General features: G+C 35.1%; 1 protein-coding gene and 1 long non-coding RNA gene across 6 annotated transcripts; one reads left to right on the top strand and one right to left on the bottom strand.

Annotated features, from left to right (window-relative positions):
- Positions 1-3: 3 nt before the first annotated feature.
- Positions 4-20,587, bottom strand: LOC122534486 (filamin-A). 5 transcript variants are annotated; one of them, XM_043665150.1, is made up of 40 exons: positions 20,262-20,587; positions 18,039-18,416; positions 16,787-16,911; positions 16,505-16,635; positions 16,193-16,406; positions 15,998-16,115; positions 15,691-15,878; positions 15,435-15,590; positions 15,209-15,350; positions 14,931-15,136; positions 13,349-14,855; positions 13,135-13,270; positions 12,971-13,050; positions 12,732-12,899; positions 8,523-8,669; positions 8,193-8,420; positions 7,808-8,122; positions 7,517-7,735; positions 7,113-7,433; positions 5,628-5,849; positions 5,347-5,534; positions 5,059-5,263; positions 4,857-4,994; positions 4,601-4,774; positions 4,219-4,526; positions 3,918-4,146; positions 3,703-3,831; positions 3,417-3,632; positions 3,164-3,340; positions 2,850-3,089; positions 2,628-2,771; positions 2,375-2,533; positions 2,147-2,295; positions 1,845-2,031; positions 1,459-1,721; positions 1,213-1,384; positions 925-1,143; positions 647-843; positions 276-578; positions 4-197 (listed from the first exon to the last, which is right to left on the bottom strand). In XM_043665150.1, exons 2-40 carry the CDS (start codon positions 18,406-18,408, stop codon positions 129-131), a joined length of 8,859 nt encoding a protein of 2,952 aa, XP_043521085.1. In that variant the 5' UTR covers positions 18,409-18,416; positions 20,262-20,587; the 3' UTR covers positions 4-128. The 5 variants fall into 5 exon arrangements, with proteins under 5 accessions (XP_043521085.1, XP_043521086.1, XP_043521084.1 ...); XM_043665151.1 differs by having other exon boundaries at positions 20,272-20,587; XM_043665149.1 differs by lacking the exon at positions 20,262-20,587 and adding an exon at positions 19,650-19,956.
- LOC122534492 lies at positions 8,016-8,513 on the top strand. Its single transcript, XR_006307915.1, has 2 exons — positions 8,016-8,139; positions 8,207-8,513. It is a non-coding gene; the product is annotated as an uncharacterized LOC122534492 (long non-coding RNA).
- Positions 20,588-21,737: the final 1,150 nt, after the last annotated feature.

The raw sequence follows: 21,737 nt of genomic DNA, 5'->3' as shown, positions 1-21,737 counted from the left end.
GTATTATAATAAAAAAGTTAATAAAATATGTTTTACTGCTGATTTTAGATAAGTTACAAAATCATTATATATTATGAAAATATATTATTAGTTCATATAAAATAATAACAACATTATGCGTAATATACTTATAATATAGCTTGTGATCCACGCCATGAAGCGATAGTATGATGTCCCGTTGAATAATTATCTCCATTCTAAACCAAATAAAAAAAAGAAAAGGTTAGTTTCAACATTTCTATTATTTTGAATATTTTTACCATTCTGACTTTTACCTGTGTCAACATCAATAATTCATCTTGTGTATCAACGATTTTAACAGGAAATGGAGAACCAGGTACAAGGACGCCTGCCCAACGAACTTCAACTCTGTAATCACCTGGTTCCGTTGGATCATATCGGCATAGTATTATACGATCCTTTTGAGTTTCTCTCTGCATTTCTACTCTAAATGCTCCTTTAGGGCCACGGACTCTCACGGTTAACTGACCAGCGCCTGCTCCACGAGTGTCGCAAATAAAACGAGACTGAAACGTTGCTAATACACCGTGTTCTATTCCTGGACCGTAAACTCGAACCTATCGTTAAAAATATTTTTTACCATTCATTTCCACATTTACAGGCAACATTTTGAATCCCGTATTACCTTTGAAGCATCTGGAGCACCAGAAACGCGTAATGTAAATGGAGAGCCAGGAACATGTTCTCCAGCATATTTAATGGTTAACGCATGACGTCCAGCTTCTTGAGGTTTTACGTTCAATGTAAATGTTGCATCACCGTGATCATACAATTCGCAATAAGCAACTTTATGTGGGCCAACACAATGCGCCGTTAATTCACCTAATAAATATTTGATAAATATTTAGATTTGATACATGCTATTAAGTAATAAATATAAGATTTGTAGATCAGAATACGTACCAGGGCCAGCACGTCTTGTATCAATAAAACTTCTTATTTCCTGACCGACTATACCATGTTTCAATCCATCTCCAGAACAAATGACTCGAGATGCATCAGCTGCGCTCGTTACATTTATTTGCAAAGGACATCCTTTCAACTGTCTCCCATTCCAAGAGACAGTCATCAAAAGAGGATCAGGAGTTAATGGTATATAACTTGCTCGATAAACGCTATCTCCTGTTCATGAACCCATCTTTTATAAACATAACGTAACAAAATAAAAAAAGAAAACAACGAAATATTTACCTAAATGTTGCAACATTACACTGAGTTCGCTAGTTGGCGAAAACAATTGAACTTTTGGTGTACCTGTGCCAGCTTGGGAGCCATCTATTGTGAAACTGACTTCTTCTCCACACTTTGCTGATGTTAATCCTCTTCCTCTTAGCAAAACTCGACTTGTGTCTTGTACAGGTGGCTAAACATAAGGGATAGTATTAATAATTTTACACATTTATAATGTTATTAACTTAATTTTGCATAATTAACTACCTCTAAATCTTGAACAATTGCTAATTTTGGAGCGCCTGGAAATGGTGTTCCGTTAAATAATATTTCCAAACGATGTTCTCCACTATTTAATTCTGGCTGAATGAGTTTTAGTCTATTATTTGAAGTCATTTCAAATGATAATGGATGGTCCCCTATTTTTCCAGTAAGTTCGCCAGGTCCAGCTTCCGCAGTGTCGAAACTAATTTTATTTGATGGATGTAACTTTAATCGTCCAACATCATCACATACAGCTGACCAACCGCCTTAGAGAAAAATAAAAAAAATATTTCTAGAAATTAATATATTTTTTTATAATAGTAATAACAATAACAGCAACAACAATAATAATCCTGTAATGTAAAAAAATAATTGTTATTATTACTTACCGATTACACGAAGATTTCGCGTATCTATAATTTTTGGATGCCAAGGAGATCCTGGAAGTTGTTGACTTGCAGAAACGACTCGAATGTCGAATACTCCAACTTCGGTTGGAACATAAGACACATTCCAAGTACCTGGATTAGCCCCCGCTTCGATAATTGCTTTTGAAACGCTATCCGGACCATCTACCTGTAAAAAAAAGCAGGAACCAATTTTTAATAAAACACAATGCAAATGTAATACAAATATAGTAATACTTATGGAGGATGATTAAATGAAAAATTATATTTCTTTTTGCAGATACCTGAACTGCCGGAGGACTTCTAGTACCAGTAACAATAAAATGTGCTGGTTTATCTACGTGTCCGCCTAATAAACCTTCTCCTTTTGCACGGGCTTGTCCGGCTGCATCAACTGTACATATTAATGGACTATCTGGTACAGAACATCCACCTAAATAGAAAAATATAGCTAAAGTATTTTTCAAACAAATTAAAAATTTTCAAAGGATGTACATAGATATTGGCCTTACCATATGTGATGTTAATCATATATGTACCAGGTACACTGGGAGAAAATTCAACCATCTCAGCACCGTCGTTAAGTGGAGTAACTTGTAGCGGAAGCTCTTGACCTAATGGACTTGTTGCTACTACATCCAGATCTGCCATTCCAGCGTCTGTTTTTATTACTGTAATAACAATTTATGATTATAATTGTAGCAAAAATGTTCTTTTAGTCCGTGAAATAAAATATTTATAATTTTATCATTTTAAAATACATACTTTTAAAGGCAATATGATCGTGTATAGATACTGTCATTGGCCCTAGCTCTTGCAATTTTATTTTGGAAACATCGAAAGCTTGACAGAAGAAAGGTGAACCCAGAACTGGTTTTGTACCTTGTAAGACATCAATTTTATACGTCCCTAATAAAATCAAAATATTTTAATTATCAGATACAGCAACATTGGCAATAATACCCTCTGTATTTTCAAATTACGTACCTACGGTATTTGTGGTGAACTCAGCAAGTAAATTTCCATCTCTATGTTGATAACACCGAACTGGAACTGCATTACCTTGTGGTCCACTGATCACTACATCAAACTCTTTTCCAGAGCTTCCTAAAGTTTCGATAGTAAATGAGGTCACTTTTCCAACGCATGATTGGTACAATCCTAATCCTGTCGCAGTTACTTCTCTTCCTCCAGTAGGACTGCGAACTGTCACATCTAATGGGCTTCCTAAAAGAAATAATATAAATGAACCAAAACAAGACTAAAGTAATAATTATACAAACAGGCATTAGATATTATACCTAATATATGGATTTCATTATATTTTATGTGGATTTTATGAGGAGCTGCTCGTGTAGGATGAAACATTATGTCATATTGGCCATTTTCTCCTTCTCTGACTACGCTATCAACATCAGCTCCAGCGGCGCGTACATTTACGGTCAATTTTCCTGGTCCGGCTTCTTTTGATGCGATAACTTGAAAATTTTATAGAATTATTTGAAATATTTTACGAATATTTTAACGTAAAATTATATTTTATATATGTTGTACCTGTAATGGTTCCTGGTCGATGACAAACTACATCTGATACTTCTTTAATTATCACTTTTCCAGGATCGAAAGCTTGAAGTGTCTGAGAACTGATGATCTTATGACCGTCACTGAATATTACACTATAAGTACCGACTTGTCGCGTTCGAATTTCGACTCGATACAAATTGGATGATAATTTTGTCAATGTACATGGAATAATTATACCATCAGGGCCTATATCACAATTGAATTATAAAATCAAAAGATGTATTATGCAACGATAATAACGACACAAAACATTTACCTGTAACCTCTGCAGATACAGGCCCCTCTAATCCTGGCATTTCTAAGTCCATGTATGCTGTATTCCCAACACGAATCATAGACGGTCCATCTAACATTGTACTAATCACTGGACATTTGAATGGACTTCCTATTAAATCACGTTTAATGTTACTGACTTTTTATGAATGTTAATTAAGATTTGATAAGAAAAAAAAAAGATATTAAATTATAAACCTGGTACATTGTCATCATTGAAACTAATATTAACATAATGAGTACTAGTAGTCTGTGGAACAAATGTCACATCGTATAATCCACGAGCACAGGCAACTACTTCAGCCTTAACTGTATTATTTTCCGTGCTCACTACCAATTCCAATGTACCCTCACCAGCTTCTGCTGCATCAACAGTAAATGTTGTTGCTTGACCTAATAACGCTTCTGAGAGACCTGATACGTGTACCTGCATTAATTTTTAATTAAATGATTATAATATTTAAACACACGATATTTTCTAACATCTTAAATAAATTACCTTTGTAACGTCATAAATATTGCAAGCAAATGGAGAGCCTTTCACATGTTCACTGTCCACTAATATGCTGATATTATGTCTACCCACTTCCGTAGGCATAAAACTGATATTATATTTTCCATCTACAGGTTCTATCGTAATGGGAAGTGATATGTTCGATGGAGGTGTTACAATTACGTCACAATTTGCTGAAGGAGCTTGTGGATCTACGATAAAGGACATTAATTGCTTTACGGCTCCCATTTTTAAATTGTGACCTGTAATTACAGCTTGACCTGCACCAACTACTTTACAGCTGAATGGTGAACCTAAACATAAAAAATTTTATTTGAGTCACTTACGCAATATGTGATTATCATGTATCATAGAGTCGTATATATACCTGGAACAGGTTCTCCATTAAAGCGAACACTAAGACTATGTACAGCAGCTTCTTGCGGTTTGAAATTAACTCTGAACTTCGCATTTCCTTCGCTTTGTACGTAATTCGGTACATTTTTACCATTTACAGCAACAATGATTTCGAGATTACCAGCACCTGCTTGACTAGCATTGACTAAAATTAAATGTGAGCAGATGTAATAAATAAATATTTGAAACGTAGAAGAAACGAGTAACGAAGAAAATGTCATACTTACTGCTAAAGAAGACTGGTTTACCAACGATACCACTATTTATGTCTGTTACTTTTACTTTATCAGCATTGTAAGCTTTTACTAAAAATGGACTACCTTCTACGTGCAATCCGCTTATTTTTACTTCAACGCTATGATCACCTGTAAATTTTACATATTTTTTTTTTATAAATATCTCTTTTATTGCCATTATTTATTCACATACCAACATCTTTAGGTGTAAATCCTGCAGTATAACATCCATGGCCACTTTGCTTGACATGAATTGGTAAACTTTCTCTAGTTGGTGAAAGAACTTCCACAGTAGGAGTTCCTAATGAGGTATCCGCTTCTATTGTAAATGTTGTCAAGCGATTCACAGACACTTTTTCAAGTCCTTCAGTTATTATTACTTTCGCTGTGTCGCTCACCTGACGTTTCACATCAAAAGTTAGTCATTCTTAATACAAAAATTAATTACATAGAAACAGGAGAGGGCAAAATAATATCATACCTGGCAACTAAAAGGACTGCCAGGTACATCCTCTCCGTTAAACCTCAAATCCACAGTATGTACAATTGGCTCCCGAGGTGTAAACGATATTGCGTACGTATGAGGACCCTGAGCTTGAGCAGATGTAGGTACGCGACCACCGTTTACTGTCACTTCTAGGTTTCCGGGCCCCGCCTGACTAGTTTCAACTGAAAAACAAAAAAGAAAAAAATATCAACAAATATTTTTCTATATATGTATTATATCATATTTCAGTATATTTTTAACAATGACAACAGTACCTAAGAAAGTTACAGGCATTCCAATAACACCATGTTTAGAATCCTTCACTTTGATAGCAGTCACATCGTACACTTTGCAGCTAAATGGGCTACCAATCACGGGAACATTCCGATGGCTTACTGAAATTCTATGTTCTCCAACTACTCGCGGCGTAAATGCTACGCTGCACGTTGTATCTTTGTTGTCAGTGACTTGAGCGGGTACGGCCTGTCCATTGGGTCCTATCAAGTCCGCCGGTTAGTTGTTAAAATATAATTTAGTCAGCCAACTACTAGGGTGGATCACAAGGATATCAAAAATGAACAGTAGAGTGATTATGCGAGTTGGTCAATTATTTTTTCTGTTGTTAAGGTATCTAATTGTAATAAGCACTGTCTGATTAAAAGAAGCAATATATTTGTATGTACTGTTATGAAAAAATTAACTACTAGAATTTTTTAAATAGAAATAAAAGTATTAGTTTGCTTGTATCATCTGGTAATTGAATTCGGATTAAGAGTTAATTAATATTGCAAAGTTATGTAACTCAAGCAGAATGTATGGAAATTTAAGGAGTATATTCGAGGTCGATTTTTGCATTGTCGATATTATACTTAATAGCTAAATACTACTCAAGTAAATGATCATATTGGCACATTAGCTAAAGCAATAAAAGTTTCACATTCAAAATTTGTAACATTATGCGATAATGCTTAAGAATTAAGATAAAATTAACAACATATATATATATATATAGCACCATAAAGATGGCCGTCATGCTTACTTTAATTTAGTAAAATTTGGAAAGTGTTAGTCACTGTTTTAATTGAATATTAAAGTAAAACCGTCGCCTTTATAGTATTTTAAGATGGTAACATTCTAAGATGGTAAGAAAAAGATCATGAAAACAACATAAAAAACTATCTCTATGCAATACTTTTAGAGAACATGTTAAGTAAAAAAAAAAACCCACCACCAATTATTCGATATAATCCATTATTAAAATAAAAATAAGATTAGTTGTGTTTGAGAAGTCTAGTAATGTCGTAGTCTGAAAGCTGGCCGACCTGCAACAGAGAGAGAATTGCTCTCAAGCTAGAGATTAACAAGACAGACAAACACAGAGGCAGAACTTCGTGCAAGTTTCCACCATAATTAACAGACAAATCTCATTAAATGAATATTACTAACAAATGGAACAAAAGATCAGAAATTTATTATGAAAGTGATGAATACAACATAGAAGGTGCTTATATATATAATACTTCCGGTTGTCAATAAAACCATTGTGCAACATTTGCAAAAATCTTATAATACTAAATTGAAACAGAGTATGAAGGGATATCAAACACAGAGTATGATATCACAATGAAAATTGAGTGACAACGGTAAAGATACGACTTTGAACTGATAGATACATGCGGGATACACATATTATATATATATATTGTAATGTATAATTACAGTAGAAAATGTCAATGATATTAAAAAGGAAATAAACATACCTTCAACATTAACTTCTAAATCTTCCAAGCTACCGGCAACGTTACTAACGGTAAGATAACTTTGTCGTCCAAGTCCAGCACTGCTTAATGCCTGCCCACTTACAGTTACATGACTATCACCACCTACCCGAGTTATGATCGGGCAGCCTGGTACTGTTCGTTTGTTGAAAGCTATATTAATTATATGCTCGCACGCCTCAAATGGTACGAAACTAACTGAGAATCGAGCATTTCCTTGTGGCGTGACTTGAGTAGGTATATTTTGACTGCGAGCTGATATTGTAATTTCTAGATTCCCTTCGCCGGCTTGACTTGCATCAACTATCGAAGGTAAAAGGTATTTTTAACGAATTAAAAAAAAAAAAGAAAAATCGAAGATTGAACGTAAAGCAAGTTTTAAATACCAGTAAAATGTGTAGGTTGACCAACGCTACCCCTAGCTACTGGACCAATTAATACTTTATCCGCATTAAATGCCTTAGCTAAAAAGGGTGTGCCATTTACAGGATGGCCATTGTATTCAACACTAATTGAATGGACACCAACATCTCTTGGAATAAATTCAGCAGTAAACCCACTTTTTATATCTCCAGTTACTTTTACAGGCAATTCATTATTTGGTCCTAAAGAGAATACTCTTTCTTGACATCGCGTGTGTAAATAGTACTGTAGATCTTATTATTATTTTTACTGACCTCTTACAGAAACTGCAAGCTCTGCACTGCCACTGCCATCAACTCCCATATGAAAACTAGCAGGTTGGTCTACTGGAATTAATTCCAGATGATTCAAACTTAACGTTACCCTACTGGTATCAGACACATTACAAATAAAAGGACATCCTTTCACTGCTTCTCCATTAAATTTTATATCAATATAATGTGATTTAGCGATTTCTGGTGTGAAAGAAACAAGACAACGTCCTCCTCCTACCACTTGAACATGATTGGGTACTTCTCCTTCATTGATAGAAATTTCAAGTTGTCCTTCACCAGCTGCACTGGCATCAACTGTAAAATTAACAAGTGTAGATTCACATATATTATATCTTCTCATTTATAAGTCATTATCTTCAGCTACCTCTAAATTGACAGGCATGTCCTATGACAGCACTGGGCACGTCAGTAACTTGAATTAAACTGCTGTTGTACACCTTAGCAACCAATGGTCCTGCCGGTAGCTTTTGTCCAGCGATGGTTACTTCTACAAGATGACTGCCTACTTCTATTGGGGTAAATTCAACGCGAAATTCTCCTGGCCTTCCTGATTCTTCGTTAATTTTTGCTGGTATATGTCTCTTGGAAGGTGCTAGAAATGAACATTACATATTTATAAGAAATTTTTACTTTACTCAATTATGGTGTACAATTCCAAATACAGAAAATATAATAATTAATTCTGGATACGTACTTATAATTTGTACATCAATTTCATTACTATTGAAGCCAAGAGCAGAAAGTTCAAAAAATGCTGGACTGCCAGCAGAAACCAATCTTATGGAATCCCCAATCACTGACATTTTTGGGGATGGCATAATGCCCACACGCCAGGGTGATCCTGTTAATTTATGATTTTATCAGATATTAAATAACAATAAGCATTACAGGTATAGTAACAGTCGTCGATCGACAATGATAATGAATTACAATAAATAATAATCCATGATAACTAACATTAACTTGTTTAAAATAATAATAAAACTTTTCTATAATATTGCGCTAGTTCGAGTAAAATTGCAGCTCTAATCAGATGCTTTCTAACCCTCGTGGGTTCAGTGAACAACAATATGCGCGAAGCATCGAAGAAACTGGTTTTTGTAATTATCGTGGGAAAATCGTTGAAATTAATCATTCGAATTCGCCAGATTGACAAATGACTGGTAAATATAACAGAGATATAATTCGAAACCGAATTACCTTGATCACTTTTAATTTCAAACTAAGAAACCTGAAAAATGCTGAAAAACTTGAAAAGGGGGGGGGAGGGAGAAGGTGGAATCGAAGTTACGTTACAGGGGTACTTGAAACATGAAAAAACGGGAAGTAAAACACACGAATCAAATCGATATATCGGTCAATGATACGGCCCATCTATTAAGGAATACATTTTCGTCTCGACCATAAGTACGAATACAAATGTTGAATATTTTCACAGTTGCTCGCGCACTAATTCGATCGCGATTATCTCGTCTCCGCTGAACACCAATTGCGAATGATTCCGTTGAAAATCCATTTTAAAGCCGATCGAATAACTACAAACGACGAGTGACAGAAGAAAGGAGAGAGAGAGAGAGAGATCGAACGATCGAGAAAATCGAGGGAACTTCTTTGCAGTTCCGATTCCTTGACGGGGAAACGTCAGCAAGTCGCGATTCACGACAGACTCGAAGCCAAGCGACGGGACGGGTGTAGCTGCTTGCTGGCTACTACTACTGGGTTGCTGCCGCTGCTTAGGCCCAAAACCAGGGCCGTGCTACTCTCAGCATACGTTCAACAATTTTCTCTCGTATTTCCCCCCCTGCGTCCATTTTATTTCACTCTATAGCCAAATTTTACAGCCTTCTTTCTCTCTCTCGCGACGATCCCTCACTAGGGAGAAAAGATCGTTTCGATTAGAAATTAACTCGACGACACAAATCGGAGTGGGGTTTCAAATGGCCACGATACGACCATGTCTCCTCCCATCCGTTTCTTGCCTGTTCGACTGGCTACGGTGTACATACTGCAGTACACGTTCACAGGATACCTGATCTGCGTATTTCGATACTTTAACGTTGACCGCAAATAGAAACCTCGCCGGTTCGTACGTTCAGCGCGGAATTATTTTCAAACAAACACGGGACAAGTGTGTTAATTAGCTTTTTCTGTAAATTAATCTTTTGCTTTCAGGTGGTCACGATTCCGTTTGGCAATCGTGCTTCACGCTGTTCGATCTGCTATGCCAGCCGAACATTGGAGCTCGATATCTCAATCCGTAGAAGGAATGTGACTCTCCATGCATTGCAATTTCATCGCCGGTCAAGTTCGTTCGGTATTTCTACGGCCTTTCACGCATCAACGATTTTGCATTTCCATTTCTTTTTCTTTTTTTTTTTTTTCACAATCAACCGCGCGAGAAAGATTCAAACTTCGTACGTTCAAGGAAGTAAGTTCGTCAGTGTTCGTCGCGATTTCACGTTGATACCGTAATGTTTGCCATTTGCCAATGCAAAAAGCGTGAGAGTAGAAAAGTAAAAAGGCAATTAAAAAGTATGTTTCGACAGCTTTTACACGCTCCGCTGCTTTCCTTTTGCTCTGAATTGTCTTGCGCTACATTCTTAGGACCGAGAGTTACATTGAAGAAGCTATGGCCCGCGATTCGCTACATTCCCCAACGTAACGGGTCATACGGAAGAAAACTCGTTTCAATATTTCCAAAAATTTCTCCTCAACTGTTATCGATTCATTGAAATGCGAGAAACACCTCGAAAGAGTAAATGCAATTTGCAAATCTGGTACATCGTAACAGGAATGAAATCATCGCTTGTGCAACAACAAATCGGATTCAATTACGGTTCGAACATGGTGTTTTCGGCATGAATGTAACATAATGTTATATAAACGTATAATACAATAGCTTTCATCGTGTAAACGCATAAATTAGTATAATTAATACATAATCGAAATTTTCATGGTTAGCACGTATTCTAACTAAGCGTTACGGTAATTTGCGCATCACTTGCATTTAGAAACTATATTTGTATACGATGCAAGCATGCATTTTTTTTCTTTTTTTTCATCACGTAGATATTAATTTATATAATTAATTTTTAATATCAGGCGTACTTTTAATCACAGGAAATCAATATTTATATTATTTCCAAGATAACTACGTGAAAAAGAAATTTTTATAAAAGATGAAAGAAAAATTAACCGTTTGAGTTGTAGTATCGAGTCACACTCGTGGCAGGAATTGCGGTTTCGATTCGAACGAAAATACAAACTGTAATCCTATGCTATGGGACATGAATTTGAATTTTCAATTTTAATTCTTCAAAATGAAGATTAACAAATAAAAATTACATGTGATGCTTTCAATGCTTTACATCTAACACGATGTAGCATATTATATTAAAGGACTGAGGAGGAAAGAATATCGTAAGGTAGGGAGGTTAAGGAAATTAAACAGTAGGGGAACACATTCCAAACGTCTTCTAAGTTATTTCGCGTGATGCCTTAAGATAGAAACAGACGCGAACGTTTCTTTCCTGATAAATAGCAAAGGTGCAATAAAGTCGCGCGAAATGAGGTTACAGTGATGTAGATTACTGTTACTGTCAAAAATAAAAATAAAAAGAGAGTTACCCATATTGTCCGTACAATTAATTAACCACGTACGAGCATCAAATTTCGATATTTCCTTCACAATCTTGAGGCTTATTATAATCATTATTGTAGTACATGCAGTTACATAAATTACGTTTAGCTGTGTGTAGGCAGAGACCGTCTATCCTCGTTCGTAACCAAATACGTCTCTACACTCTACAAGCGCACAAAGGCTGCAGTAACCACACCTACGGTCTCCTTTTGCCCGTCTCTTTTCTTTTCAGTTAATAATGTTAGTTACTTGAACATCACGTGCAAAAATATTTAAATGTAATTTACCTAAAAGTATTGTATGGTATAATATAGGCTGAAATATTGAATTTTCTTTGATATCCTTTTTTTCAAAAATAAGAAGATTTGAAAATAAGAACATTTGAACCATGCTAATACTCGAGACAATTGGAAAATAATGTAGCAACGGGTTTCTTTGTAATATTACGTGTTCAATGTATAATTGCAACTGCAAAATGCACTTTTCTACATTTTGCATCTAATAAATATCTTTTCTTTTTTTTCTTAGGTATGCAGTAGCGTGACATAAATTCCTTCAGTTTTACTTTACTAGTAAAGAATTGCTAGTAACTCATAACGTGTCACTTACAGAAAGTTTGCCATTTCTGACTTTTGATTTATATTTTATTTTATTAAGATCACTAAATAATATATCATTTAAGATAAATTTCAGAAATACCTAAACTCTGTGTAATTATATGTTTGGATACGAATATTGTTCTTCCACAGTGCTTAGCTGATAAACGAAAGGAAAAAATTCAAAAAGGAAAGGAAATGATGACGTTGTATATGTGTCAGTGGAACATCACGTGGATGCGTGAAATCGCAAGTCAATGACCTGATCAATGGCCTATTGATTCGAACAGTACATATATATGTATAAATGCATTTGAAAAATAATGTTGAATGTTTTGTTATACAAAATTTAAACACAATAACGTTTTATAAAGAAAAACATTTTCGATAAATATTTGATAACTCGCTTCAAGACTAGAATAATTGTTTTACTGAATAGAAGTAGAAAGATCCAATTAACAAACTTCTATTTAATTGTTATCTTTATAAAAAGATATGTAATCGCGTTGAGAAAAAATTCATCGAGTCAAGAAATAAAAATATTATTTTCATTAAATATTTTAGGCTTGGAAATGTTTAAAATTACCTTTTTGTACACTGAACGTAGTTTAATTTGTTAAATTATAATATCTCTCATTGTACAAATATCACATAAAAAGTGACTTACCAGGGACAACTTCGCCGTTGAATGTCATTTCCACGAGGTGTACAACAGCTTCGTGAGGTACAAACGATGCCAGAAATCGTTGACTACCTAATGCTCTGACAAAACTAGTTACGTGACCACCATTCACGAGGATCTCCAGATTTCCAGATCCGGCATTACATCCGTCAACTATAATCATGGAAATGCACGATAACATATATACCTTTATTTTATAATCATATATATTTTTCGATACATACTTTCAAATTCTACTGGTTGATTAACAACGCCATTCGGAATGTTCCCAACTTGAATAGCACGGGCATTGTATGCCTGCGATCTGAGACAATGAAAAATTTAATTTTAGATTTAACGTACGTGGTGACCATGTATATCTTTATCAATAATTGTAATGAATACAAACCTAAAAGGTGAGCCCTGAATATGTTGGCCATTTATTAAAACTTGAATGATATGTTCTCCAACTTCTTCGGCGGTTACAGTATACGTTAAACCTCGAAGAGTTGATTTTTGTACTGGTATTACTTTACCACTTGGACCTAAGAACCAATCATATAAATAATGCTGAAAAATATACGATTCATTAGGCTACTGACGTAACATAACAGGAAACTTACCAGAGATATTAACGGTAACTTTGCTCGGATCTACATTTTGATTTATGGTAAAGGTAGTCGGTTTATGAATCGGCAATGTCTCAAGCGCACTTCCACTCACAAGTTCGTAATTTCTGTTTTGTGTTGATGAACTAGAAATTCCATTATTAATATATCGTTCGTCGACTCCATCTGTGGTATCAATATCTTTGTAATAATTATTGTTTTTATTTTTAAGAATTCCATGCGTTTGTGCGCGAGTATTGTGATTTTCGTTGTTATACTTTTGAGACGTATTGTACTCCGTAGTTGAAAGTTTCTGGGTAGACATAAAATTGGCGGTATTGTTGTGAGTATGCAAAATATTCTTCAAATTATAGCCGTGAGTATTTTTGTAATTGTTATTGAAATAATTCGAATCATTCGTATTTTCAGGAGAATTATTGGTGAGATTAGCAAGAGATTCTAAACTACCGTAAGAGAGCAATGATTTTGTTTTTTCTATAGCGTCCCATGAATCTCTCCTAGACGTTCCACCTATCATCGACGATACTCTAACATTGCTACTTGTGTCAATTGTTCCATTATCTGTAGAATCTTTTCTGTTGTAACCGTTGTCTCTGTCGTTGTTCCTTGGACTGAAACTTGTACTAATAGGACTTTGAGTTGCGCTACTATATGCCATTGGACTTCGGTTTGGTGACCGGGATCTCTTCAGTGACCCCGAACTGTAGATTTCTCGTGATTCTTTAATAATTGGTGAAAATCTTGGGCCATGTGTCGTCGGACTTGGATTTGGTGAACGAGATCTATTTATTGTATTGGATGCATAAACATCTTTCGACTCCTTCATAAAACTAGGACTTTGTACAGTCGGAGATCTTGAATGAGTGTACGTAGTAGTAGAATATATTTCTTTCGTATCTTTAATCATAGATGGGCTATGAAGATTTCGTAAAACAGGACTGTGACTATGATTTGGAGGTCGAGTATGATTGAAAGAAGTTGATGTTTGATATGTCGAGCTAGAATTTTCCAGCGAATAATTATTCGATGTCTTATAAGTAGAGGTAGTTTGACGCACGGGAGAGTACTCGCGTACATGTTGAGAGGAATTGGATAATTTGTATGCAGGCGAGGAGTAAGCCTTTTGCTGCACAGGACTCGATCGATCGATTCCAACCGAAACGTTCAAACTATTCATTCGTCTCTCCAATGAAGATAATTTGGATCTATCAAGACTAGATTCCTTTGATCTTCTCGATCCTTTTTGAGTTCCCACTCGGATAGAAAATGGAGAACCTCGAACGTCGGAACCATTAAAGTATACGTAAACTCTGTACTTTCCAGATTCCGATGGGACGAATGAAACTCGATACTGCATGTGTCCAAAATTTTCCATTCTGAATGGAACAGACTGCTTATCATGGACTAAATCTATTATTACATCACCGAGACCTCCTGTTCCTGTTGCGTCAATGGTAAATGAAAATGGTTGTCCTGGCAAAGCACCTTCCGTATCCAATAGCTGTAAACATTTATCAAATGTCAGAGATATTCAACGAAATAAATAAGAAAATACACGAGATAAAAACTAATGTACCTTTATTCCATTAGGATCAAATACAAAGCACGTAAATGGTCCACCTTGTATGTGATTTCCTTTATGAGTTATCGCGATACTCCATTCTCCTGTCTCATCAGGTTGAAAGGTTGCAGTATGAACTCCATCAGTTTCTTTGACAGGGCACGAGAGAGATCTTCCAGTGGGAGACCATGCAGTCACATCAATACCATCATGACTAGTTCCTAAAATGTATTTGTCTTACACATATATGTAATCTTATACAATTTCTCATTTATTTCGAGTAAAACGTTTACCATAACTGTTGACTAGAACTTCAACGATAGATCCTATCGCGCACGGATCCATACCAGATGATTTAATTTTGGTTAAGGGTGGTAAAACTCTAAAATAATAGGGACAGCCATCTACTAATTCTCCGTCGTTATATACCATTAACTATAATTCAAACAACAACGATTTTTCGACATTAATTGCTTAAATAAAGCAACACGTAATGTGTTTAGGATTATCGAATCAAACCTTATGCATTCCAACTTCTGTAGGTATAAAAGTTCCTTTCCCATGAACTCCATTCCATGTAAGTCTACATTCTATCCGTCCGCTCGGACTTATTACTTCAGCACGTACTTCTCTTGTATTTACTTCTTTGGTAAGAATCTCTAATTTGAAATGCACCTAAAAATAATGATTACAATCATTTTTACATTTTACTAAATAAGATAATTTGGAGACTGAATACATAAATAAGTTCTTAGATAATAGTTAACGAACTAACCGGCTGTTGCACCCTAGCGGAAGTGCTATCAATGTGAACAACAATTTGTTTGCTTGCTTGAGGGCGAGGCTTCACCCATTGAAAGCACGCTGCATAGGCCATAACGCCTAAATGTTCTACGTTTTGATCTGCCATATCCTTTGCCTTGAGAATAGGCTCCACTCCTAGTTTCTTGCCTCCGTCGATACCTTTTGTAGTAGAAAATATTAAGCGAACAATAAAGTATTTTTCATAAAAAAGTAAAAAAAGAAAATAAAGAGACTAAAAATAATTTTAGTAAATTAGTAAATTACATTTAAACATTTACCCATTTGTATATTATGTTCCCACATAGAAGAATCGGTATCGATTTTATCGTAAGCAGGAGCAGGTCCACCCAAGTTTCTAACAATGCTACATAAAGTTCTACCATCGTTCCAATCGGTCTGTAAAAAGAAACGATTCGAATTTAAAAAAGTGCCCATGATATTATTCACTATCAGAATGATGAGTATTCACTCACCGTGAAGTTTTGTACTGGATGATGAGGTAACTGTGAGTTAACCCAACGTAACGTTGCATGAAAACCTGGCGAACCTTCTTTCATAAAATACGACAAGTAGGTCATTCCCGATAATTCGTCCAAATATGGAGATGCAAGGTACTCTGGTTCCAATACCATAGGTATATCGAATTCACGTTTTGTAATCTCCATAGCTTTTCGGCAATTGTACACACTGTAATATAAGTATGAAGTTTCTCATGGAATTTTTGATTTTTAATTGGTGAAGTAATCATAAAAAAAAAGATTAATGTTTCATCTGATTATTTTCACCTATCGTTAGGATCGAGCCGGCGCCAATGAGGAAATAGACCTGGCTGGCAATAATCAAGCAATGCACTCAGGTATACGCCGGAATTCCAGTCTGTGGTGAAGTTATTGACTCTACACTCTGGCAAGACCGCCTGTAAAAATGTATATACCGATCAAAAAATCTTCTCTTAGCAAAATTTTATTCGTATACATAGTATAATTTTTACATTACATTCTAAATATGCAAAAGCAAATGTATAACATTTCAACGATAAATTGTACTGATGAACTACATGTACTGACCTTGAGCCATGCCAGCATAAGTTTCCTTGGAGGGAACTTGGACTTGCCTATTTGGTACCTTACAATGAGCGACCATATTAGACCAAGGATCAATTTCAGATTTCCATTGACAATATCTACGTTACCTGCAAGAAACAAGTGTAACGTGAAAATTATTTAGGTCGTTGAGAAATTCTGGTCGGTAAAAGGAAATTATACCAAGAAAACTGATCATTACCGTCGCTAATTTCCAATGTTAATAACCGTGTCATCGTCACAGTAATTAAGTACAAGTAATTATTATTAAAATACTATAAAAGTTTCTTCGCGCGTTAAAGATGCTTTAGCGGGGCATTTATATCTTATAGTTGCTACATATAATGTAATTATATGAAGGTTTTAGATCATGATCTCGTAGGCGCCGATAGAACACTGAAAAGGCAATGACTTCGATTTACAAGTAACGTCGTCACAACATACTTTTTCTTTTGAAAAGTAACTGCAACTATGGATAAATAGATACTATCATTGTGGCGTTAATAAAACTTTGAGAAATTACAAGTAGACGCATGATCCGTGTGTGTTCATACAAAATACGTTTGTAACGACGATCCACATTTAATGACACTTATCGTGATCTGACTCATACTGTATATATATATGTAAATCGCATGTACGATTATATGTGTGTATGCATATTTTCTGACAAAAAAAAAAAAAACTCCTCCTTGTATACATAATTATATAACTGCGATTCTGAATATTTTAATCGCTCGAAGAAAATAATCTGTAGTTTATGCGGTATATTTAGACTGATAGTAATAAAGTTTCTTTCTCGCTTATGTTTTGCTATCAAGAAACGATTGCGGATAAAATTGTGAAGTACATGAACAGCGATGCATTTTTTGCTAAAGATGCGTATAAAAGTCTTAGAACACTTTTATTTTTAACATTCAATGCTTATTGTGCATATTTCTTAATACAATATAATATTACATATATTATAATAATACAACAATACAATATATTAATGTATTAACAGAGTCTTTATTGTATAAAGTATGTTCTGTACTTATTGTATTTAATTACATTATATTTCTATTGTATTTACTGTAAATTTATATTGCATGTCGTGTACATAATTTATAATTTATATTTATTGTATTATTCTTATCAAACAGATATAGTATTTGTCCTAAGATTTCTGAACGGGAGTGTATGTACTTGGCATAATTTTCTTGCATTTTATAAGTGAATAATCAATGAAACTCACCGATGTTGACGAGTTTCACACCGTCAGCCTCGATGGCTTGAAGAGCTGTTGAAACATTTTCTAAATGATGATGCTGATTAGCTGGCCTGGGATTCCATCGAGGCAGACGTCGTTTAGTAAGTACCTCGACAAGAGCGCAGAGTCGTGTACCATCTCGAAAATCTTCAACGAGATCAATCACGGGACTGTTTGCGGCATCGACCGCGTGCTTTAGGTGTTCATTCACCCAATTTCGAAAAGTGTTCGCCTGTATTTCCACCCAGAGATCCTCGTGTCCTTTGATGGGCATTCCTTTCGCTGCTGTGCCCTCCGCAGAACGGGCTACTAGACCCACTAATTCTTCCGGTCGTAGTTGTTCGGTCGATTCCATTTTTGTTCCTATTTTTCAACAAAATATTCGTACCATGCAAACTCTTTTACTGCCAATATAATGAAACAGTTAATCGATAATTCGAGACAACCGGACTATATCAAATGATTTAATACCTTTAGGACACAGTTGTACACTGTAATTTAACTACACAGTTGTATACTGTACTTCAATAACGTGGCAATTTAATCGCTAATTACTGTAACACTAACTGTAACTGAATTGTAAAATGAAAATCTAGTTGCTAGAATCATTGGAAGTCATTAGATTTTTTATAGTTACGGCGAAGAGAAAGGAAACGAGAAAGCGTAGAAATATAATATCGCAGATCACTCGTTCCCGTTCCTGTGCGAAAGATGTCTGATGAAAAATATCGAACAATTAATCACGCTGCATTGTTAGTTATTTAATGTGATACGTATAATAATGTGACATCAGCTGCACGTGTTGGAGGAATTTGCTTCGTTACACTACACCATGTTATGACATCACTTTTCTCTCAAAACCTTGTCCGACCGGTGAAGCTTGCGTAAGTGCGTAAAAATTTTACATTGAATCAAAATAAACTTCTGACGATACTTTCGATCACTGCGTTCGAAACAGGATTGAATCCTCTTATGGATATTCCCGTTTATGTCGATTATCTGATTTCAATGGAGATGTACATATATACAGGATGTCCCGAACTTATACAGCCAAATTGCGACGGCTTGATCTATACATAAAAAGAAAAAAGTGTTACATAAAATTCGACGCCAAACACGCTTTGTTGCGAAATAAATATTGTATACATGAAATATTTAAGTAGCAACGTTAAATATATATCTTTTTCACGTGCCATGATTTCGTACCATTAATTATAATACGGTAAAAAATAATGTTCAATTATCGATGAACAATGGAATTAATAAAAGACTATGAAGAACTGAGAATTTTGCTGAATTTCAATAAAATTTTCAATTCTTTGCACCATCCATGTGAAGATAATTCTGTTGAATAGATCTTTCATTTTAAAGTACTTCATAAGTAAAAATCAAATGGTAAAGAAAAATGCGTAGCTACCTGTTTCATACGTGCAATATTTGTTTATATGTAACTCTGTAACAAAACATTTCCTGACAAACCTTTTTATGTTTAGATCAAACTCTAACAGTTTAAGTTCTGAACATCCTGCACATAACTGAAAATAGAAATAAATATAAATTTATTCAATACACGAAACAATTACGTATATTTCTTACTAGTATTATGAGAATGCATTACGAGAAATTAGTTAATTGTAAGAGTAGAAAGAACACGGTCTTCTCTCGTCGTTTCATGGGAAACTTCAATAGACATTGACGTTGCACATTTGCACTTGCAGAACTGGTGTGTACGAAATTTATTTCTATTCCCTGCACTTTCACCGCATTTACCTTAACGAACTTTTTTTTTCTCTTTTACTGTCGATCACTTGACTTTTGGATGTTTTGCATGTCTTACAAATGTTAATCACGATCCACTGTCAACGTGATTTTAAACAGTTCAATGTAACTTCTCGCGATCATTCTACAGCACAAAATAATATATTTAGTTTCTAGAATATACATATATGCAAATTGCTCGTCGACTTTGCAAGAAGAACATTGGTCGATTGGTCAATAGTCCATGAATTGACCAATCGGGATCTTCGTTGGAAGAGCGCGATTTGGAGTAAGTTTATTCAAAAAATACGTAAAAGGACAATTCTGAAAATACAGTTTTGCAAAACTCTGATCGTCGCGGATGACGTTTGTATCGTCGAGATAAACGTTCCAAGCGGAAATCATTTTATTCGTGGGAGTACAAATCTGAGAATATTCGAATATACGAACTGATATTTACGCCGTTGTTCTACGAGAGCAATCTCCAGAACATGGAATCTCGCGAAACCGAGTTTCTCCAGGATACTCTATTCCTCGATTCACACGCAATTTTTCCTTCCAAAAGGTTGCTTCACTCGTTGGACGAAACTCGAACGGACTTCACTGTGCTGGTGTGCTATACGAGAAACGCCATTTTTGGACATCGAAGATTTTCAGATCGTGTCCTCCGTCGACGATTGTTCTCCGACGCGCGTGAGCTCACTGAACTAACGTAAAAATCCCCTTCTTCTTCCACTTCTTCATCACAGCACAATAGCTTCCTGAAACCGTTGGAACACGCGAATGTAATGAATACGAGCGTGTCTCTACTTGTTCACGGGCCCCACGCTTCGTAGACACCTCTAGAATTTGAATGATACATTTCAATAAAAGTTGACAAAATGCTGAACGAAGATATCCCAATTGTTTCGTGAACAAAGCAGATCCGATCGAAATAATCATAAAGCATAGTAAGTATATTTCTGGCAAATACCCTGTTTGCTTCGACTTTATACACCGCTGAGGTCCAATAACTAGAACCACGCAACTATCCCGCAAGGTGGTGGCACCTGCCGGAATTACAATTGCAAGGTAGCATATCCACAGGCGTACGAGCAAAGTGCATGACATTATACGATGTATTTATATACATATTGCGTTTATTCATTGTTCCAAAGATCTCCCTTATACGTATAAGGTTACTAGCGGCGAACAATTCGAGAGGAAGTGACTTCAATGACTGGTACTGAACGTATTCAGATATTTCTTTATCGGGTATTGAAATCTCTAGATATGCATACGTAGCATGGACTCACGATACAAATGCAAATACATATATACATCGTCAATGATGTCACTTGACATTATTTATATTAAAGAGAGATACATTATGTACGTTATCATACGTATTAAAAATAAGAAAAAGATTAATAAAATAATATATGGATTCTAGAAACTAAAAAATCACGATATCAAGATAATAATAAATATTTTCATTTCGTCTAATATTGATTCATTGATAAACTTATAATCACATAGATTTCAGGATTCATTTAATTTTTATATATGTACGTACGTATAATTATACATCACTACATGTATATTACTGTAGTATAAAATATTTCTCCCATTTTTTCATTGCAATTTTTTTCGCACAAGCATTGTTTCACAAATCTTTTAAGATGTGGAAAATGAAATATGAAATACATATGTATATAAATTGCTTGTCTATCAATACTTTTTATATATTTGCATTGACTAAGGACGAAATAGATACGATATTATATTAGAATTTGGTGCCCCGCATTCTGAAATATCGACTTCGAAAAAAAAGAATATTACTCGTGCCCTCTGTGACTTATTATGTTAAATAATTGGCAACTCAGTCGATAAAAATAATGAAGTTACCATCAACGATAAAAATCTTCTGCAATTGAAAATTTTGAG

The sequence above is a fragment of the Frieseomelitta varia genome, unplaced genomic scaffold, assembly GCF_011392965.1.
Source record: "Frieseomelitta varia isolate USP_RPSP 00005682 unplaced genomic scaffold, Fvar_1.2 scaffold_600, whole genome shotgun sequence".
In the NCBI taxonomy this organism is placed as follows: Eukaryota; Metazoa; Arthropoda; class Insecta; order Hymenoptera; family Apidae; genus Frieseomelitta; species Frieseomelitta varia.
The sequence above is the reverse complement of the archived record's forward strand: the minus strand, read 5'-3'. Positions and strand labels throughout refer to the sequence as shown.

Coding starts and splice junctions, on each gene's coding strand:
- LOC122534486 (XM_043665149.1), bottom strand. Junction 16,116..16,192: donor ATCCAGTACAAAACTTCACG/GTGAGTGAATAC, acceptor TTCTTTTTACAG/ACCGATTGGAACGATGGTAG. Junction 15,351..15,434: donor CAGAAGTTGGAATGCATAAG/GTTTGATTCGAT, acceptor TTTGAATTATAG/TTAATGGTATATAACGACGG.